Here is a 19,453-nt window from a genome sequence, read left to right as displayed (position 1 = left end):
TTTCTTTCTCTCTTTCAACAAGAAAGAATTCAGCCCATAAGAATCATTGTAAATCTGCTAATAACGATACAGAACTTAACTTTGGGAAACCCATTCATTTCACAGTTAAGCCTTCATTCTACAGTCACGGGAACTCCTCAGTTGAGGGTACGTAGCTAATGTGAGCAGCTCTTGTTCCGTGTAAAGCCAACTACATTATAGTATTGGCTTTCCACCTCTCCCCCTATAGAGCAATATACCCAGCTCCACATTCCTCTAAAGAGACCATGAAGGCAAATCATTCACACTGGCAGCACATATCACATTTCCACTGCCAAACAGCCCACATTCATCTCCTATTGTAAAGCAAACTGTAATAACCAAATATTATTAAAAACATACTACAGCAAACACTCACTCACCAGTAATTTAATAATTATTTTGAGCTATTTGTGAACCTGAGATTGTTACTTAAAAATGCCCATCCATAGTCAGGATGTGAAAGATGGCTGTAAAAATTTTAAAAATAAAAGTTTGCCATGGGTTGACTAAAATAAGGCTAAGATTTACATGCACTTTCCAAAGAAAGTTGTTAGGGAAATCCCCTCTTTCAGATTGTTCTCTGAACTGTGTCAGAGTGGGTGTGGTGTAGTGGAAAGAGAGCTAGCCTCCAGGTCAAAACCCACCTCTGCTGCTCCCTAGCTGTGTGACTCTGGGAGGGTAATTCCACCTTTGGGAGCCACAGTTTCCCTCCCTGTATCTGGAAGATAAAATATCTACCTTACAACGTGGGTGTGAGGATCAAATGAGATAATGTAGGAAAGGGTGCTATGTAAGCTAGAGCATGCTACATAAAACTCTGCAGTGGGGAAGAAAGCATTTTTAAATATACACTTACAATATGAACACTATTGTAAGTGCTAAAGTAGGTGCTATGGGAGAAAAGAGAAGCGTAAATCTCAGCCAGAGGAAGAGTGGGGCTTGTGGAGGAGGCTGAGTCTGGCTAAGTTTGGGATGGACAGGGACATAGGAGGACTGGATGAGCTGGACTCCTGTGGGAGGGGATGGCAGGGGAGCGACAACCACCTTAACAAAAGCACAAAAACGGTGGGTGGGGTGGTGTGGGTACCACCCCTCAGGGGACCGTGGGGCTGGAGAGCAGGGTGCTTGTAGGAGACGAGGGCAGAGGGGAGGGTGCACAGCAGACAGTATGTGTGAGCCACACCAAGAAGTTTAGACTTTATTGTACATGTGATGGAACTGTTTTTGTTGTTGTTCAGTGGCTAAGTCATGTCTGACTCTTTGCGACCCCATGGACTGCAGCGCACCAGGCTCCTCTGACCTCCACTATTTCCCGGCGTTGAATAGAAATGTCAAAACAAAACAAAAGTCAATGAAAACCAGACTTCTGGTTTACAATTTTTTTCCTGTCCAGCACACAGTTTCTACTCTAGCCTTGTGCTCCTGGACAAAAGTCCTTTGGAACAAAGACTTTAACTGCAATATATACAGAGAAGTTACGATGCATTTACTGAGTCCCTACTCTGTATCTGGCAGGCACTGTGCTAAGCTTGAATAGTGGTCATTCTCAAAGCACAGGGGCAAGATAGGCACTATCATCCATATTCTAAATATGAGGAAACTGAGACTCAACAAAGATAAAGTCTCTTATCCAAGTTCAAAGAACTGATACGTGTCAGAGCCAGCATTTGAAATTAGGCTTACCTTTAGAAGTCTGCACCTTGTGACTGCTTTCAGCCAACTCCACCACCACTGCCACATCTGGTAATAAGTCTGATCCCTTCCTATGAGTTTGTATGTTTGATTGGTTGTTTCTGAAGTTTTACTGACTTTCAACACTATATTAGCTCCTGTTACATAGCATAGTAATTAAATATTTCTGTAAGTTTCAAAACAACCACTAAATTAACTCTAGTTATGGTCTAAGATAAATAAGTATCAGAGGTGTAATGTATATGATAAATATAATTAACACTATTCTATGGTACATATGAAAGTTGTTAAGAAAGTAAATTCTAAGTGTTCTCATCAAATAGAACTAAATTTCTCCTATTTCTTTGATTTTGCATCTATATGAGATGATGGGTGTTCACTAACCCATGATATTCATTTCATGATATATGTAAGTCAAATCATTAGGCTGTACACCCTCAACTCATACAGTGCTGTACATCAATTATATCTCAATAAAACCAGAAGGAAAAAACAAATAAATAAATACCAGGATCAACTGATTCAGGAAAAAGAAAGAAACTGGATTTACCTGATCATTTATTGATGCACTATCTTCCTGACACATTTTAGGTCACATCATTTATTGTTATTCACATGCAACCAAAACATTAGAAATAAACAAGAACATTGGGTTTTTCAGATAAATGGAAAACTGATTCCAACTACTGAGGAAGAGTATATGACACCATAAAAATGTACTTACTGAGGCTTTTAAAAATTCTTACTTTAAGTACTCAACATATTATGCTTCTGAGCCTATACAGATGATATGATGTTTATTTTTAAAAGCCACTAACCCCTAAAGTCAAGAAGCTAATCATTCAAAATACATTTTTAATTAAAAAGAGATATCAAAAAGGTCTTTCGGGGACTTTTATCATACATGATTCAAATAAATATGATGCAAAGCAAGGCAACTATAGTTAACAATACTCTATTTTACATATTTAAAAGTTGCTAAGAGAGTAAATCTTAAAAGTCCTCATCACAAGAACAAAATTCTGCAACTATGTATGATGACAGATGTTAATTAGACTTATATTGGTGGTTATCTCACATAGCAAACAAACATTGAATATTGTTATATTGTATACCTGAAACTGATACATTGTTGTATGTCTATTATATTTCAATTTTTGAATAATAAATTTAAAATTTTAAAAAACAAGTGACTCAAACCTGTGGCTATGGCTTCTAAGTAATATTCTAAGAATGTTATGTAATATTGTCAATAATCTTTATACTACTTTAAAACACAGAGTTACATAAATATTTTCAAAGACTTGCTATAGCCTTATTTTTTCTACACTAACTTTACTCAGCTCCAAGATTTGCAACAAAGGTAGAGTCTAGTGACTAATGAATTTTCAAAATACATAACAAAGACTGCCAAGAAGCATTAAAAAAACACACAGTAGTCGCATAAATTCACATATAATTCATGTGACTGAAAGTTCATTCACTTTTAGTATTCCTGTTATTTCTTTTTATTAGGATAAAAGCATATTACATTTAAAAGAGGATTTACAAAAAGATGTAAAATAAGTGTAAACAATGACAAGCGAACTATGATTAACTATTTAATTTTCATTGCAAAAAAAACACATGCACTGAAGACTCAAAAACCAAAATACCAAATTCCTTTTAGGTATTCCATATTTTCCCAAGTCGCTGAGATGGCAATAAAGATACTGAAGTATACTTAAAGCTTCTACAAATGGAAAAATACAGACATATGTATACATTTTGGGCTTCCCTAGTGGCTCAGACAGTAAAGAATCTGCCTGCAATGGAGACCAGGGTTTGATCCTTGGGTCAGGAAGATTCCCCTGGACAAGGGAATGGCTATGCATTCTAGCATTCTTGCCTAGAAATTCTATGGACAGAGGAGCCTGGCAGGCTACAGTCCATGAGGTTACAGACAGTCAGACACAACTGAGCAACTAACACAACAACATGTATAGATTTTACCATAATAGAGACAGAAAGCCGTACAATTTGTGAACAGATGACAGTGAGGTTTGCATAGTTGCCATGGGGTTACCCCAACCAGTCTTAATTACCTTGCAATGAAAAATGGAGATCATCAATGTCCAAGGAAACCTGTTGGCCTTCGGTGGGAAGCACAGGACTAGATGCCATCCTTTGACTCAGTGAGATTATATCATGTCCATCTCAGTTAAAGAAGTGAACTAAAAATAGAAGGGATAAATGCTCATTAGTACTCTGCAGCTCTGCGTTTCCAGTAAACATGCACAGCAACCAGAAATCACCCTCCAAAAGAATCACAGCTTTCTAGTGAGTATTAGCTTAGTTTATGAGGAACAAAGTGACTACGCCTTCTTTTCTGAATCATAATCAAGATTTTGCCCTATGACCTATTCAGGCCCTTTAGAGTTGCAGGCAGAACTCCACAAGGGCTAGCATTGTGGATTCTGTACTAGCAGTGAAAAGGAAAGCTACACAGTTATATTCCTTAAGTTGTCCAGAGGATGTAAAGCTGACACAGACTGATATCTTAGGTCTTTGCATTATATTATTAGCCTCCACGTATAGGGATTTTCTTTAAAACTTTTCATTTAACTTATTTCCTTTTTTGCTCCATGATGGTTGTCATTTACTGGGAACAATAACAATTGGGTCTGTGTAGTTTGCAAAGTGAAACTAAAAATACTGTATGAAAAAGAATGCTTTCATGGGTTACCTATTATATTGAATTATTTTCCCAAGTCCTTATTTTTTCTCCAGCATTCTTGGGTTTCTCTTGTGGCTCAGCCGGTAAAGAATACGCCTGCAATGCAGGAGACCTGGGTTCAATCCCTGGGTTGGGAAGATCCCCTGGAGAAGGGAAAGGCTACCCACTCCAGTGTTCTGGCCTGGAGAATTCCATGGACTGAGCGACTTTCACTCTCACTTGCTCTCACATTTCTTACTCTACCCCCACTTTGACTCTTAAGAAATCCTTCCAGTAAGAGTAATTCTTACCATCAACTTTTTAAAAGTACTGCTTCATGCATGTGTATGCTACTATTACTATCCTGGGGGCTGAAAATAAATCATTGACTTCTCCCATTCAGATGATGCCTTTCTTATCAAAATAAACCTAATCAAATATACAAGAACACAAAATGTATCAGGGATGGAAAGAGGAATGGGTAAGTGTACAGATAGGTGACCAACAAAGTATAGAAAACCAATAATGGCAGAATCTTTGTGTTGAATACATGAGTATTCAGTTAAATCTTTCAACATTGCTGTATATTAGAGATTCTTCAAAACAAAATGTTGAGGAGGGGAACTAAAAAATAAATAAACCTGAGGCCAAGAGCTAGATACAATCAGTCATATCTAATTAGACCACTTTTTCAAAATGACAAGAACAAAAATCATTAAATATCCAACAATAGAGCCAGACTTCAAAAATCTTTCAATCCTGTCTTCCTACTCTGTTTATCATCTAAAACTCCTTTATCATCTCTCCTATGAATCACTGTTGTTAAAAGATTTTTACCTATAAAAGCAAATAAACTATGCTTATTAATTAATAATTAATTTGCTTTATCCTCAGAAGTAAGATGAATCAGAGTCTCCCTGAGGTAACATTGTTCCTATCCTAAGTTGATACAATGCTGATTGAAATGAAAAGTTCCTTGTTAGTTCTGGCCAGTCTGTGCAGCCTGATGATTGATAAAGGTACAAATGTCCTCAGTTTTTGATGTGCTGAAGACTGCCACTGCCTCTTTCCATACCGAGAGCTCCTGAACCCAAAGTGAAAAGAACTACTTCTTCATGATGACAGCAGAAAACCTGAATTCCAGAATTGATTTCCTAAAGGCACCTGCTATTCCATGCCAGAGCTATTAAATAAAAGGACAATAGCAATAGTAGCAAACACTTACACAGCACTTACTATATAGAGATACTGTTCTAAGCACAACTGTATGAGTTAGGTACTGTAATTATCCCATATTTGAAATGACAAAACTGAGATGCACAAATGTCATAAACATACCTTCCCAACCCAGGGATCGAACCCAGGTCTCCCACACTGCATGCAGATTCTTTACCAGCTGAGCCACCAGAGAAGCCCTGTCCGTGGACACACAGTACTAAATGATGGAGTTGAGATTTGAATCCACGTGGTTTTGGTTTCAGAGTTCATGCTCCTAGCTAAAACACGTTGGTACCTCATAGAGCTAGCTTTTATGTTGTTCAATCGCTAACAACAATGTCCAGCTCTTTGTGACACATGGACTGCAGCACACCAGGCTTCCCTACCCTTCACTATCTCCCAGAGTTTGCTTAGATTCACAACCATTGAGTCAGTGATGCTCTCTAACCATCTCATCCTCTGCTGCTCTCTTCTTTTGCTTTCAATCTTTCCCAGCATCTGGGTCTTTTCTAATGAGTCAACTCTTTACATTTCATTAATTCCTTCTTTCACTTACACAGCTAGCATTTATATATGCTATGCACTGCTCTTAAGGAATTCAATCTTTTGAGAATGACAAATGAACACATATTGAAAAAAATCTTCTAAGAAATGTATATAGAAGGTGCTATGAAAGCAAAGAAGAGGGCACGCCCCATCACGCGAATCTGGAGACAGATGTGATACCAGCAGTGTACTTAATATAAAATAGCATCTCACTCCAAACAGTCCTGTAAGCATTATTAGGATAATACAGGGATATTAATAAGAATGTCTCTGAGAGCTACTCATTGCCATTCAATATTAAATAAATATAAAATATCAAATGTAGGAGAAAAAACTTAAAACAGCAAATTGATAACCAGAGAATCAAGAAAATGTTCCTGTACTAGACTGGCATGTAGGATCCACTGTTTTCTATCTGAAAGTCATAGGAAAAAACAGTATTTGTAAAAAGAAAATATAGACCTTAAAAATAACTATTTGTCTCAGACATTTCTGTTTTTAACAGTGAAAATTTATTAATGAACAAGTCAATAAAATGTAACAATTTTATGAATTTTTCTAGAGTTTCTAAAAAATGTAAATAAAAACCGCCAGGAAACTTCCTGGCGGTTCAGTGGTTAAGACTCCGTGATCTGTTTATAATAGCCAGGACATGGAAGCAACCTAGATGCCCATCAGCAGACAAATGGATGAGAAAGCTGTGGTACGTATACACAGTGGAATATTACTCAGCCAATAAAAAGAATACATTTGAATCAGTTCTAATGAGATGGATGAAACTGGAGCCCATTATACAGAGTGAAGTAAGCCAGAAAGAAAAACACCAATACAGTATACTAACGCATACATATGGAATTTAGAAAGATGGTAACAATAACCCTATATGCAAGACAGAAAAAGAGACACAGATGTATAGAACAGACTTTTGGACTCTGGGAGAAGGCGAGGGTGGGATGCTCTGAGAGAACAGCATCAAAACATGTATATTATCAAGTATGAAACAGATCCCCAGTCCAGGTTGGATGCATGAGACAAGTGCTCAGGGCTGGTACACTGTGATGACCCAGAGGGATGGGATGGGGAGGGAGGTGGGAGGGGGGTTCAGGATGGGGAATGCATGTAAATTCATGGCTGATTCATGTCAATGTATGGCAAAAACCACTACAATATTGTAAAGTACTTAGCCTCCAACTAATAAAAATAAATGGAAAAAAATAAATAAAAATTAAAAAAAATATAAAATACAAAAAAAAAAAAGACTCTGTGCTCTCACTGCCAAGGGCCTGGGTTGGGGTACAAGGGCCTGTGGTTGGGGAACTATGGTCCTGCAAGCTGGGGTGCAGCCAAAAAATTTAAAAAAAAAGAAAAAAGTAAAACCAAGCTATGAAGATGGAATCAATTACAAGTGCTAGATTATTGATCCAAATATTTTTTTAGTACAATTATTTATCAAAACATGCTACAGAAGTCAGGAGGATCTGACTGAAGACAAGGTATGATGACATTTCCAGCATAACTGTTTTGGGTGAGAAACAGTTAACATCTCCATAGAGGAATATACTTATTAAATGGGGCTCGTGAAAAACTGGAACAGAATAGAGAAGAAAAGCTTTGAGAGATGTGTCTGGATCCAAATTGAGAAGCTAGAAATAGTATGAGAAAGGGAAAGCAGAAAGAGGAATGAGGCTGGACTAGGTACTCAATGAGTCACAAGCGTCCATCAGTCAAAATCCTGAGGGCCATCCTGTCATTTGCCTTCCGACTTCCCCGTGCGGAGCACAAAGGCTGCCTTCATAGGTGGGATTACAAGACAAACACGGTGTCTTCTCATGCAGTCCTCATGGCCTTATTTTGCCTTTTCAAATAAAGGTTACAATTATATAACATCAGGGTTCAGAAGGAAAATAATGAATCACCTTCAGGAACATACCAGAGATTAGGTAAAGAATTCATGTAGTGGCATTAAAGACTCAAAGATCAAGTAGAAGCACACGAAACTGTATTTTTAAAATCCATGTAAATTAATGCATGTGCTTTTACAAATGGCATAAGCTCTTTTGAAATGACTGTGGTTTGCTTATGCAATATATCTTAATATGCATCTGGTATCTCTAAAACCTCAAAACACTAGAGCATTTCCCTTTTTAAGAGAAATCTTGGCATTTACTTCAGATTATTATGACTAGAATTTTTACAACTCAAAAGTGAAATCTGAATAGAAATCATTTCTAATTGATGGAATTATTAGTGATTTTTATTAAGTATTTTCTTCCTTTCACTTATCTGCATTTTTAAAATTTCAAATGATGAATGCCTATTTCCGCTGCAATAAGAAAAACACTTTTATTTTGATGAAATGACAAGTGAGGAATAAGGTATTACTGAGTTCAAGGTCAGTTCTCCAATCCATTTGCTATGAAAACTGTGTATCTATAGCTTCATAAAGAGAAAAATACTCTCTTGATACAAATGGGATATTAGAAAAACTCTTGAGTTTGTCAGAAATTTGTAGAAAGGATTGCTAAAAGTCCTTTTGGTAGTTCAAAAGGCTTCATTTTCTCATTATTATACAGTTTGCTAATGAGCCCTGCTGTTCTAACAGCACTGAAAAAAGCACTGTCAGTGGGGAGAAAGGGACGTCCATGTCATCTTCAAAATCTGATTGGAAGGTGTCTGTACTATATAGCAGGATGTGTTAAGTACACGTAGGTAGTTCTTTAACAGGGTGGTTTAAATGTCAACATTTTCCCTGGGGTACCTCCCTGTTCTTTTTTCTGTTCTTTCAGCTGCATCGTGTTATTTATGGTCCAGCTAGGAACAGTAAAGGATTTCCCTTTTGTCAGTTAAGATATTGAGCTTGTCCTAGCAACTGGCAATTATTAACTCCAGTCTGCCTACAAGCTCACAGCAGAAAGTTGATGACATATTTGCAATAAGTTTCTTCATCTTTTTTCCATTAACTTTTCCTAATTCTGTTATTACTTATCTTTTCATCTTTATTTGACCAGAAGCAATTGATATAAATTACCAGATCCATTGATTTTTAAGGTCCACTCTTCCATCTGCTTTCAGATACTATTTTTCTAATGACCAGCACAAAATGCCAAAATAATCAATCTTAATTATCTACCATACGTATAGAAAACAAACATGTAGCAGTTCTCTGGATATGATATTGCTTCACTTGCTACTTAACAAAGCAGTGTCACTCACCAGCCAATAGCAACTGCGCTGAACTACCCATGGAGCCGAGCTGAGCTGAGCTGAAGCCGCTCAGTCGTGTCCGCCTCTTTGCAACCCCATGGACCGTAGCCCCCCCAGGCTCCTCGGCCGCAGGCTCCTCGGTCCATAGGATTTTCCGGGCATGAATACTGGAGTGGGTTGCCATTTCCTTCTCCAGGGGATCTTCCCGACCCAGGGATCGAACCCAGGTCTCCCGAATTGTAGGCAGACACTTTACCATCTGAGCTCCCAGGGAAGCCCAAACTACCCACTACCACCCACCATAACAGCACTCTGAGTGAAGGAGTCTTCTGTTGCCCTTGTGAAAGTTGCTCAGTCATGTCCGACTCTTTGCGACCCCATGGACTATACAGTCTGTGGAATTCTCCAGGCCAGAATACTGGAGTGGGTAGTCTTTTCCTTCTCCAGGGGATCTTCCCATCCCAGGGATCGAACCCACGTCTCGCACATTGCAGGCTGATTCTTTACCAGCTGAGTCAGCAGGGAAGCCCCAATCAAGTCCCAGATGCTCTGAACTGCAGTGTCCACCGCTACAGAAGGGGAATAATACACATTTGACCTACTGGATTTCAGTGAAGCACATGAAACTAAAAACTACAGAAGTAACTAACATCTACTAAGTGCTTACTCTGGTAGATGTACCACAATATATAAACAGTGCTTACTACAAGCCAGGAAATGACTTTATCCAGATTAGCCCATTTCTTAATTGGCAGTAAAAATTAAAAGCTAATGACAATATAAAAATGAAGAGTAAAAAAACTTAAGGATAAAAACCTCCAATGCTATAAAACCTGATGTGTGAAATCAGCACAGATCTCGGAAGCGTGCATTCAGGAAGTAATTGTTTTTCATTTTCATCGGCCTATTTTAACCTAGAAATTCTGCCCTAGTACTCCACAATCCAATTTTTTAAAGCTCCTCATCCCCCCAGCAAAAAGTTCCCTGCCTTTGCTACTACCATAACACCAGTCTCCCAAAAAAACCTGGAGAGATCTTTAAGTTTTAAGTAGTGGCATTGGTTTGGGTTTTATATATATATATATATATATATATATATATATTCACTCCTTTTGCCATCACCTCTGCCCATGATCCCATTGTGCTGGGCTTAGCTGCTCAGTCATGCTTTAGAATTCTTTACAACCCCATAAACTGTAGCCCACCAGGCTCCTCTGTCCATGGGGATTCTCCAGGCAAGAATACTGGAGTGGGTTGCCATTTCCTCCTTCAGGGGATGTTTCCAACCCAGGTTTCCCACATTGCAGGCTGATTCCCACTAGGGAAGCCCGACCCCATTACTTTGTTCCTAAATTGCTGCCAAAGATTCCTGGCTTTTGTATTAACTCTACCTTCTCCACCTGTATCTTTGAAGCATCCCAAAGAAGTCTAGGATTGGTAGTGAGATACTGCAGAAGTTGAAGATGAAACACAGGCCTGAAAATGAATGGAACTGAGGGTGTTGAACATCAAGTCTGGTAGCAAGATTTCAGACAAGTATACACAGAAACAGGAGGACTCCAAGGCCTCACCAGCCCCACCTACTTCATGATCACTGGTAAATGGACCTGCTCCCCAAACCACTTGCTCTATCCACAGGTGGGATTTCAGAGGATCCTTTTCTGGAGAAAGTAAAGCCCTTAGAAAAGACCTCTAGAGATTGATATTTTGGGTTCCTCAATAGGAAAGTCAGTTCCATGCCAAATCACCCTACTAGGATTTTCCATTAATTGACTTTTTCATCCTTCACTCTTGAATGATTGTATTGCCAAAGATCACCAGACATTTAAGGAGAGCCTGCAAGAATGAAAGAAAGAGATCAAAACAAACACAAAAGAGGAACCTGGAAGAACCAGCAAGTGTAGGAAAGAAAAGAAAGAAAAAATGAAATTGGTAATTGGATTTTCTTTAGAAATGACACCATAAAATGAACTTTATTTTAAAGCTTATAAAAGCTATCAATATTAGTTACAAACAGAATCAACATTTTGTCCACTTTTCTCCTTCACATGACAATGCACTATATAACAAGAGATGTATTTTAAAGTTTTGTTCTGCATGTTAACACATTTCACTAGTTCTTTCTTTAACCACTGATTTTTAACAATATCAAAGCAAAAGCATATTCTATTAGACAAAACTAATTTTGGAAAGCCCTTGTGAAATTAGAGTTAGTCTTGTTTATAACACTCACACCTACACATATGCTGAAATGGAAACAAAATGCAAGAAAACTACTTTGGCAGGAATGAACACATAAAGATTTTAATCGAAGCCCTCTGAACAAGTACTACCATTTGCTCTATTTCTTCCAAAAGAGAAAAGTCAATTCCACTGTCAGTGAAACAAATGGCAATACCACACAGAAACTCAGAATGAATTCATAATTCCATAGGAATCTGAAAATTATCAAGGCAATTTTTCTTTTTAGGATCAAAAAACCACAGAGTTAGTAATAGTGAAATGGGCAGCCATGGCAGAGTTCTGAGGAGAGAAGCAATACAACTGGACTTATGTTTCAAAACTATCATTTGGATTGATGTATGGAAACAAAATATGGGACAAGGAATGAAGCAGGGAGACTAATGAAAAGATTATCATAGAATGGGTGGACAGATAGGCATAGATAGACAATAAATGAAAAAGCAAGCATGGTAAAATGTTAAAGGTGGAATCTAGGAATTAAGAATATGGCTATTTATATAAAATTCTTTCAAATTTTTGGATATTTTATAAGGTTATTACAGTAATCCAGATGATGATGGCTAAGACTAGGGCTGTATGAACAGAAGGAGTAAGTGGTCAGGTTCTAAGTATATGTTGACGATGGTGTCAACAAGGTTTTCTGACTGATTTGATGTCACATGTGAGAGAAAGATAAGAATAAAAAATGATTCCTTAAGTTTTGACCTAGGCAACAGAAAGGATGGAGAAGTCATGAGTTGAGCCAGACAGAGAAGGCTGAGGATGGAGCAGGTTTGAGGGCAAACCAAAATTTCCAGGTTTGAGATATCAAATGTACAGCAGACATTGATTCTGAATCCAGGTGATTGTGCATACTCCATTTTTTTTTCAAAGTAAATGTTTCATGTTCCATGGGAAATTAAGTCAACAGGATCAACTCAGACCAGGAAGATGGAGTTTGGCAAGACAATAAGACAGGAACAGTGTACTATGAAAAAAAATTTAAGTGATGTATTTTAAAAGATCAATAAAAGGGTTAGAAAATTAAATAGGACATCTCCAATAAACAAAAGGAAGAAAAATAGAAAAAAAAAAAAATAGAAAATTTAAAGGGCCAATCCAGTGGCTCTAACATCCAAATAAGAAAACAGAGGGAGAAAATTACCAAAGAAGCAATGCAAGATTTTCTAGAACTAAAGAACAAGCATTATAAAAGCACAATGAGTGACCAACAAAATAAAAATTTTTAAAGACGCTCAGCAAAACACATGGCTGCAAAATCTCAGAATAGCAAGAGTAAAGAAGCTCCCAGAGTATGAAAACCAGACCATACACCAAGGAAAAAGAATTGGAAAAGCATCAGACCCTGTATAAGCCATACTGGATGAGAGAAGATGGTGAGAAACATCTTAAAAATTTTGAGAAAATCTAAACATAAGGGCTTAAACTATGAAACTTTTAGGAAAAAAAAACATAGGACAGGGGCTTCCCATGGGACTCAGCAGTAAAGACTCTGCCTGCCAATCCAGGAGACAAGGGTTTGGTCCCTGATCTGAGAAGAGGCCACATGCTGCGGAGCAACTAAACCCATGCACCACCAACTACTGAGCCTGTGGCCTGGAGCCCAGGGAATCGCAACTACTGAGCCCACATGTCTCAGCTACTGAAGACCACACATTCCAGAGCCTGTGCTCCTCAGCAAGAGAAGCCGCCGCAATGAGAAGCCTGTGCACAACTGGAGAATGGCTCCTGCTCACTGTGGAGCAACAAAGACCCAGAACAGTCATAAGGACATAAATAAATAAAATTATTTTAAAAAAAAAAACATTGAGCAAAAGCTTAATGACATTGGATTTCACAATGAGTCCTTGGATATGACTCCAAAAGCACAAGCAAGAAAAGAAAAAAATAAATTCAACTACAATAAAATTTAAAATTTCTGTTCCTCAAAGGATACAATTAACAGAGTAAAAAAGCAAGCCATGGAATGGGAGAAAATATTTGCAAATTATATACCTGATAAGAAATTTACATCCATAATATATAAAGAACTCCCCCAACTCAACAACAACAAAGTGAACAACCCAATTAAAATGGGCAGCAGTCTTGAGTACAACATCATTAATCATAAGGGAAGTACAATCCGAAACTACAATGAGATACCACCTCAAACCCATTAGGATGGCTACTATTGTAAAGAAAAAAAAATAGCAACTGTCAGCAAGAATGTGGAGAAATCAGAACCCTTGGCAGGAATGTAAAAACAGTGCAGCTGCTATGGAGAACAATATGGCAGTTCCTTAAAAAATTTAAAATAGAATTACCATGTGATGATCCAGGAATTCCACTTCTCAGTACATACACTAAAGAACTGAAAGCAGAATCTCAAAGAGATTTTTTTTACTCATATTCACAGCAACATTATTCACAATAGGTAAAACGTGGAAGCAACCCAAGTGTTCATACACGGTGAATGGATAAACAAAACGTGGCATGTACATACAACAGACTATTATTCAACTTTAAGAAAGAAAGAAATTCTGACACATACTACAACATGACAGCAAACTTGAGAACATCATGTTAAGTGTAATAAGCCAGTAACAAAAAGACAAATACTGTATAATTCCACTTATATGAAGTCCCCACAGTACTTATATTCATAGATACATAAGTAGAATGGTGGTTGCCAGAGGTTGGGGGAGGAGGAGGGAGATGTTAATTGTTTTAATCAACTTTTAATTAAATTTAGCTAACCTATTCTTTAATAGGTATAGCCTTTCAGTTTTGCATGATAAAGAGTTCTGGAAATGGATGGTGGTAATGGTTGTTACACAACAATATGAATGTACTTAATACCACCAAACTATACACCTAAAAATAGTTAAATGGGTAAATCTGTGTATTACCACAATTTTTAGAAATCAGATAGGAAGTTATTTTCAACCTATAGTCTATATCCAACTAAAGTTTTAATTAAGTGTTAGGGTAGAAAATAATCATTACTTGACATTCAAGGCTCTAAAAACTTTATTTCCTATGCTCTGGTTCTTAGAAAGCTGCTAGAAATGGTTACTCCAACCTAATAAGAAAGTAAAACAGAAAGAGGAAGGGAAGTGTTCCAACAAAATAGAAAACTAAAGTAAACATGAGAAAAACAGAGTAAATACAGAACAGAGAAAGAATAAAGGGAAGTTCCCAGGATGACTGCCACGCAGCAGATCCGAGCAGAAAAAAGCTGGGCTCTGGAAGTGAGGGCCAGGGTGGGAGCTACAGGAGGGTGAAATAGAAACAGGGACGTGAAGACAGGAAGAGGTGAACAGATAGAGGAAGAAACACAGACTGACCTCTGAGGGAAACTGAAGAACCGTCACAGTGAGGTACTCACTTTGGGTATTAAGCTAGAAGAACTGGAGGCTGATGGCAGAGGGTATTTGAATTAGTGATTTTTCACTAATTAGTGATTTTTGCAGCTCCTAATAAGACAGAGTTCCACTTTGGGGTCTGAGAAACCTCTGTAAAAACTCCTACCTCCATTCATTTCACAAAGAACTTGTGATTTGCACAGAAAATTCTAAGTAGAAATGCTGAGAAGTCTGGAAGAGAAGGATCGAGGGAGCTCTCAGCTGATGACCTCATTTTTCTCAGGAAAATAAGAAGTCAGTTTATCTCTTGAGTGTGAAGGAGCTAGGGTGGCATAGGGTTCTTGAGAAATGGAAGGTGCTTAGAACAGGCCCTAGTAGAGAACATGAGCAAACCAAGCAGAGAGGCAGACAAGAAGTTGGAGGGCACTGAAGAGGCACAAAGACTGGATCAGCACTGCCTGCAAATGACCCAAACATAATTGGGGTGCAAGGATGTCCCAGGAGCACATAGCATCTGACTAATGCTCAGATAAGAGGAGCAACAACTAGTGACTAAATCAACCTCTACCAGTTAAAAAATGCTCTAAAATTGCACACAGACACAAGGACTTATCTTCAAGAAGGCTCAAGGAAGAACTATGTATAACAGAAAAAATGGAAACAGTTGAATCCCATCAGTAGGAGACTGGATAAACTATAGTTGATTCATACAAGGAAAGACTATTCCAAAGCTAAAATGAATGACGAGTATCAGCAAGGTTATACATCAAAACTAAAATGTTGAAGACCTACTGTATAGCACTTGGAACTCTGCTCAATGTTATGTGGCAGCCTGGATGGGAAGGGAGTTTGGGGGAGAATGAATACATGTATATGTATGGCTGAATCCCTTCGTTGTTCACCTGAAACTAATAATATCACAACATTTGTTAATTGGCTATACTCCAATACAAAATAAAAAGCTTTTTAAAAAACTAAAATGTTTGGGGGGTAGGGGCAGAAAAAGTACAAAAGGACTGATACACTATGAAGCCATCTATGTACTTCATGTGAATTTTAAACACACATATGTATATGGTAAAAAAACAGAAACATGCTGGGAAATGACACCCACCAACTCCAAGGTGGAGGGCAAAGGAGAGAGAAGGTGGGCCTTCAGCTCTACAGTTAATGATTCATTCTTCTAAAAAGTTAAAATCTGTATGTTAACTTTGTACACTGTATATGTTAGAAACAGTCATTTGTTTTTTTTTCCAGACCAAACCTATAGTTATTTTCTTGAACAACAAATTAAATGATGATTCTCTAAAACATATATCCTAACTGATTTCCTCTTCTTGAATCATTTTACATTTGCAGATCATTTAAACTATTCTGCCATCTGTTGACCCATTATGAATCAAATAAGTTATTAATAAAGTTTATAATAAGTGGTAAATATGATATAAAACAAAACATCATTAAGAAATATTCACTGTAAACATTTTTAAATTGCAATAAAATTCTTCTTAGGTTAGATAGGAGAGATGAAATGGTTGAAAGATCCCTAGATGAAGAATTGGAAGAACCTAGAATTCTCCTGAGGTTAGACAGGAGAGATGAAATGGTTGAAAGAGCCCTAGACATAGAGTTAGAAGAACCTGGCCCTGGTCCCAGCTCTGCCACTGACCTCATGGCCTTGGATAAATCATCAGCTTCTCCAAGGTCCCGTTTCTTCATCTGTGAAATGATTCTGTTTGAGCCAACTCATAGGCTTTCACGTTCTTGCCAAAGAATCTAACCCAAAGTTCTCTGCTGTGCATTTAAAAACACTGGATTACAAGAAATAATATTCCTGGAGGAACGTCTGAAAGGCTGAACACTCTCCATTCCTGGATGTGGTCTTTGGATCTGGTCCAGCCACCAGGGAGCTGTGAACTTGAACTGTATTGTTTTATTCCCCCCAGAGAATCACTTTATTAAAATGTACTCTGGCATAATCCCGTAAGCCTTACCGAACAGGATATTATAGAAAACAGTCAAAGAGACCTACCGTTGTACTTCTTACACAGGAGTTCAGGAGGACAACCTCCTTTTATGAGAACACACTGTGGAAAATTCTCAGGTCTCAGTACCAAGAAAAACTGTGATCCTGAGCATTTATTCTTTCAATCTAATGACCATGTTATTTTTATAAACAAAGTGTCCCTCTCTTTATTTTGGCTAGTATAGCCCAGATCTGCAACTACAAATGACTACAGAAAACAAGGTACTACCCCGCCAGCTTCATGCATCTACTCATTTTTTCCTTGCTGCAATATCCTTGCCAGTTTTTTCCTATTGAATTCTATGTTTCTCGGCAAACTACTTCAAACTTTCTCTAGAATAAGAGAGAGTACAAATAAGTGAGTTAAATGAACTCGGACTTGCTGGACATTGTTGGACAATGTCAGTCTTGTTGGATATAATGAGACACATATAGAGCATGTTGAAATTTACAAAGTGAGACACAAATGCAAGTTGTTCTCCATTGGTGAGAAAGAAAAATTTATTAGTGGAGGATGAAGTTTATGTGCTTTGAGTAAGTGAGATCTTTTTAATATTTTTCAATGTCCAGTTGCTTGAAAGTATCTAGATTCCAGTTCTAAGCTCTAGGAAGAGATCTAATTTACAGACAACACAGTGAAGCATTCCTAAAACACTACGAATGACTTTGTGACCCACTCTATTAGTCATGTTCTGTTTCCCCCTCCCCCATCTTCTTGAACTAAGGACATATCACCTGTAGCCTCACTCCCATGGAGACCCTGAGTCAATGGGGAGTCTTGCCTAGAGGCAATGGATTAGCAATGCCTCTAGAGGAGGTGGAGGGCTTCCCTGGTGGCTCAGACGGTAGGTAAAGAATCTGCCTGCAACATGGGAGACCCAGGTTAGATCTCTGGCTCAGGAAGATCCCCTGGAGAAGGGAATGGCAACCACTCCAGCATTCTTGCCTGGAGAATTCCATGGACAGTGGAGCCTGGTAGGCTACAGTCCATATTGGACACGACTGAGTGACTACCGCCCCCCCCCACACACACACACACTAGGGGAAGTGGAACAGTGAGAAGTTGGGTTAAGAGGTACTAAAGGGCATAAACTGGTCTATTATTCACAAAAATATATATATTTTTAAGAACTCTTTGCACTCAAGAACATGTTTTCAATAATTACACTCTTTGTGAACATATTCCTACTCTGCCTCTCCCACATGTCCCCATTCCCTGACCATCAGTCTCCTCTCTCTTGAAGATCAGCAGTCCAGGAACTGAGGGTGTTTTTATTTCTCTCTGCCCCAGTGCCCTCCCATTACAGCAGCACAAGCACAAATTGGATGTTCCATAAATTGCTGGCACATAAAAATGAAAAGAGGACAACTTAAATACCACCTATTAAATACATCTTCAAAAAGCCATTAAAGTCATTATATATAAATTGCTGAATTTTTCCAAACAGTGTAAAGAAACCGAATTAGGTAGATCCACTTGCCATTCAGGACACTGGCTACTTCCCCAAGAAGTAGCTGTGTGACTAACAGATGACTTACTTTGGTCCTCACTCCAGGAATAACTTCAGCCCTGCACCCAGGCAAGACAGTGGGAGCCCTGTCTTGATCACCTAGATCACCTAGTTCTTACTAGTCTCTTCCCAGGATTTCACGCCAGAGTAAACTGCAAGTATCCTGGCATCTCGGCAGAGGCTGTAGGCCCTGAAATGTCAACTTCAAATTCCTGCTAACGTGGAGAAACCCTCACAAATTCCACTGCTGAGGGTGGAGCAGATCCATTGGCCCTGGGTCTTCTTGAGACTCTGGACTATGAGCTCTAAGAAAGGGACTATGTCTGGTTCACTGTTGTATCTTTGTCATCTGGCACAGAATGTGGCACAAAGGAGCTCCACAATAAATGTTTGAGGAATGAGTAAACATGTGGATAAATGAGAGCAATATTATGGAGGACACTGTTTCTATAACTCTCATTTGCCCGGTAGGAAGCCCTCCATTAAATTTCTTTTTTTAATAATTTAAGGCTAGGAAATATTTCATTTCCTTGGAGACATGGGTTGGATTTTCTTGTGGTTGTTTCTGTATTATTTTTGTTATTGTTTGTGTTATTGTTTTCCTTTCTGAAAATAAGAACCATATAATTAGTGTTCCTTTTTCACTTAGGATGTCTAGGAACACAGAGCTAACTCTAAGGTCAAATTGTAGCAATTATATTGGTCCTAGTTATATCTGTTTTTCCCTGGCCTTTATCTTGTCTTTTTGTTTTTACTTTTTATTGACATACAGTATCTTTCTCATATATAGTTGTCGTGGTCATCTTGAATTCTTTGTGACAGGGTGAAAAATGAACAAATTAAAAAACTAAATAACCAAATAAGGAAGCAAACCAAAACTCAGAAAGTGTATTTTACAAGGATGTTTTTTAATACATACACAAATAAAAATAATTCTGAAATTCAGGTCCTC

At 38.1% G+C, this 19,453-nt stretch overlaps 1 protein-coding gene across 7 annotated transcripts in view; it reads right to left on the bottom strand.

The window, feature by feature from the left end:
• SYNE2 (spectrin repeat containing nuclear envelope protein 2) overlaps positions 1-19,453 on the bottom strand; it is a 317,663-nt gene that overhangs the window by 261,326 nt on the left and 36,884 nt on the right. For all 7 annotated transcript variants that reach the window (XM_065941349.1, XM_065941346.1, XM_065941351.1 and 4 more), the window contains exon 2: positions 3,798-3,926. In XM_065941349.1, coding sequence (XP_065797421.1) covers positions 3,798-3,876 — 79 coding nt within the window. In that variant the 5' untranslated portion in view covers positions 3,877-3,926. The remainder of the gene's footprint in view (positions 1-3,797; positions 3,927-19,453) is intronic.

The sequence above is a fragment of the Muntiacus reevesi genome, chromosome 7 (assembly GCF_963930625.1).
Source record: "Muntiacus reevesi chromosome 7, mMunRee1.1, whole genome shotgun sequence".
In the NCBI taxonomy this organism is placed as follows: Eukaryota; Metazoa; Chordata; class Mammalia; order Artiodactyla; family Cervidae; genus Muntiacus; species Muntiacus reevesi.
Note: the sequence above shows the minus strand (reverse complement) of the source record. Positions and strands in the feature narration are given on the sequence as shown.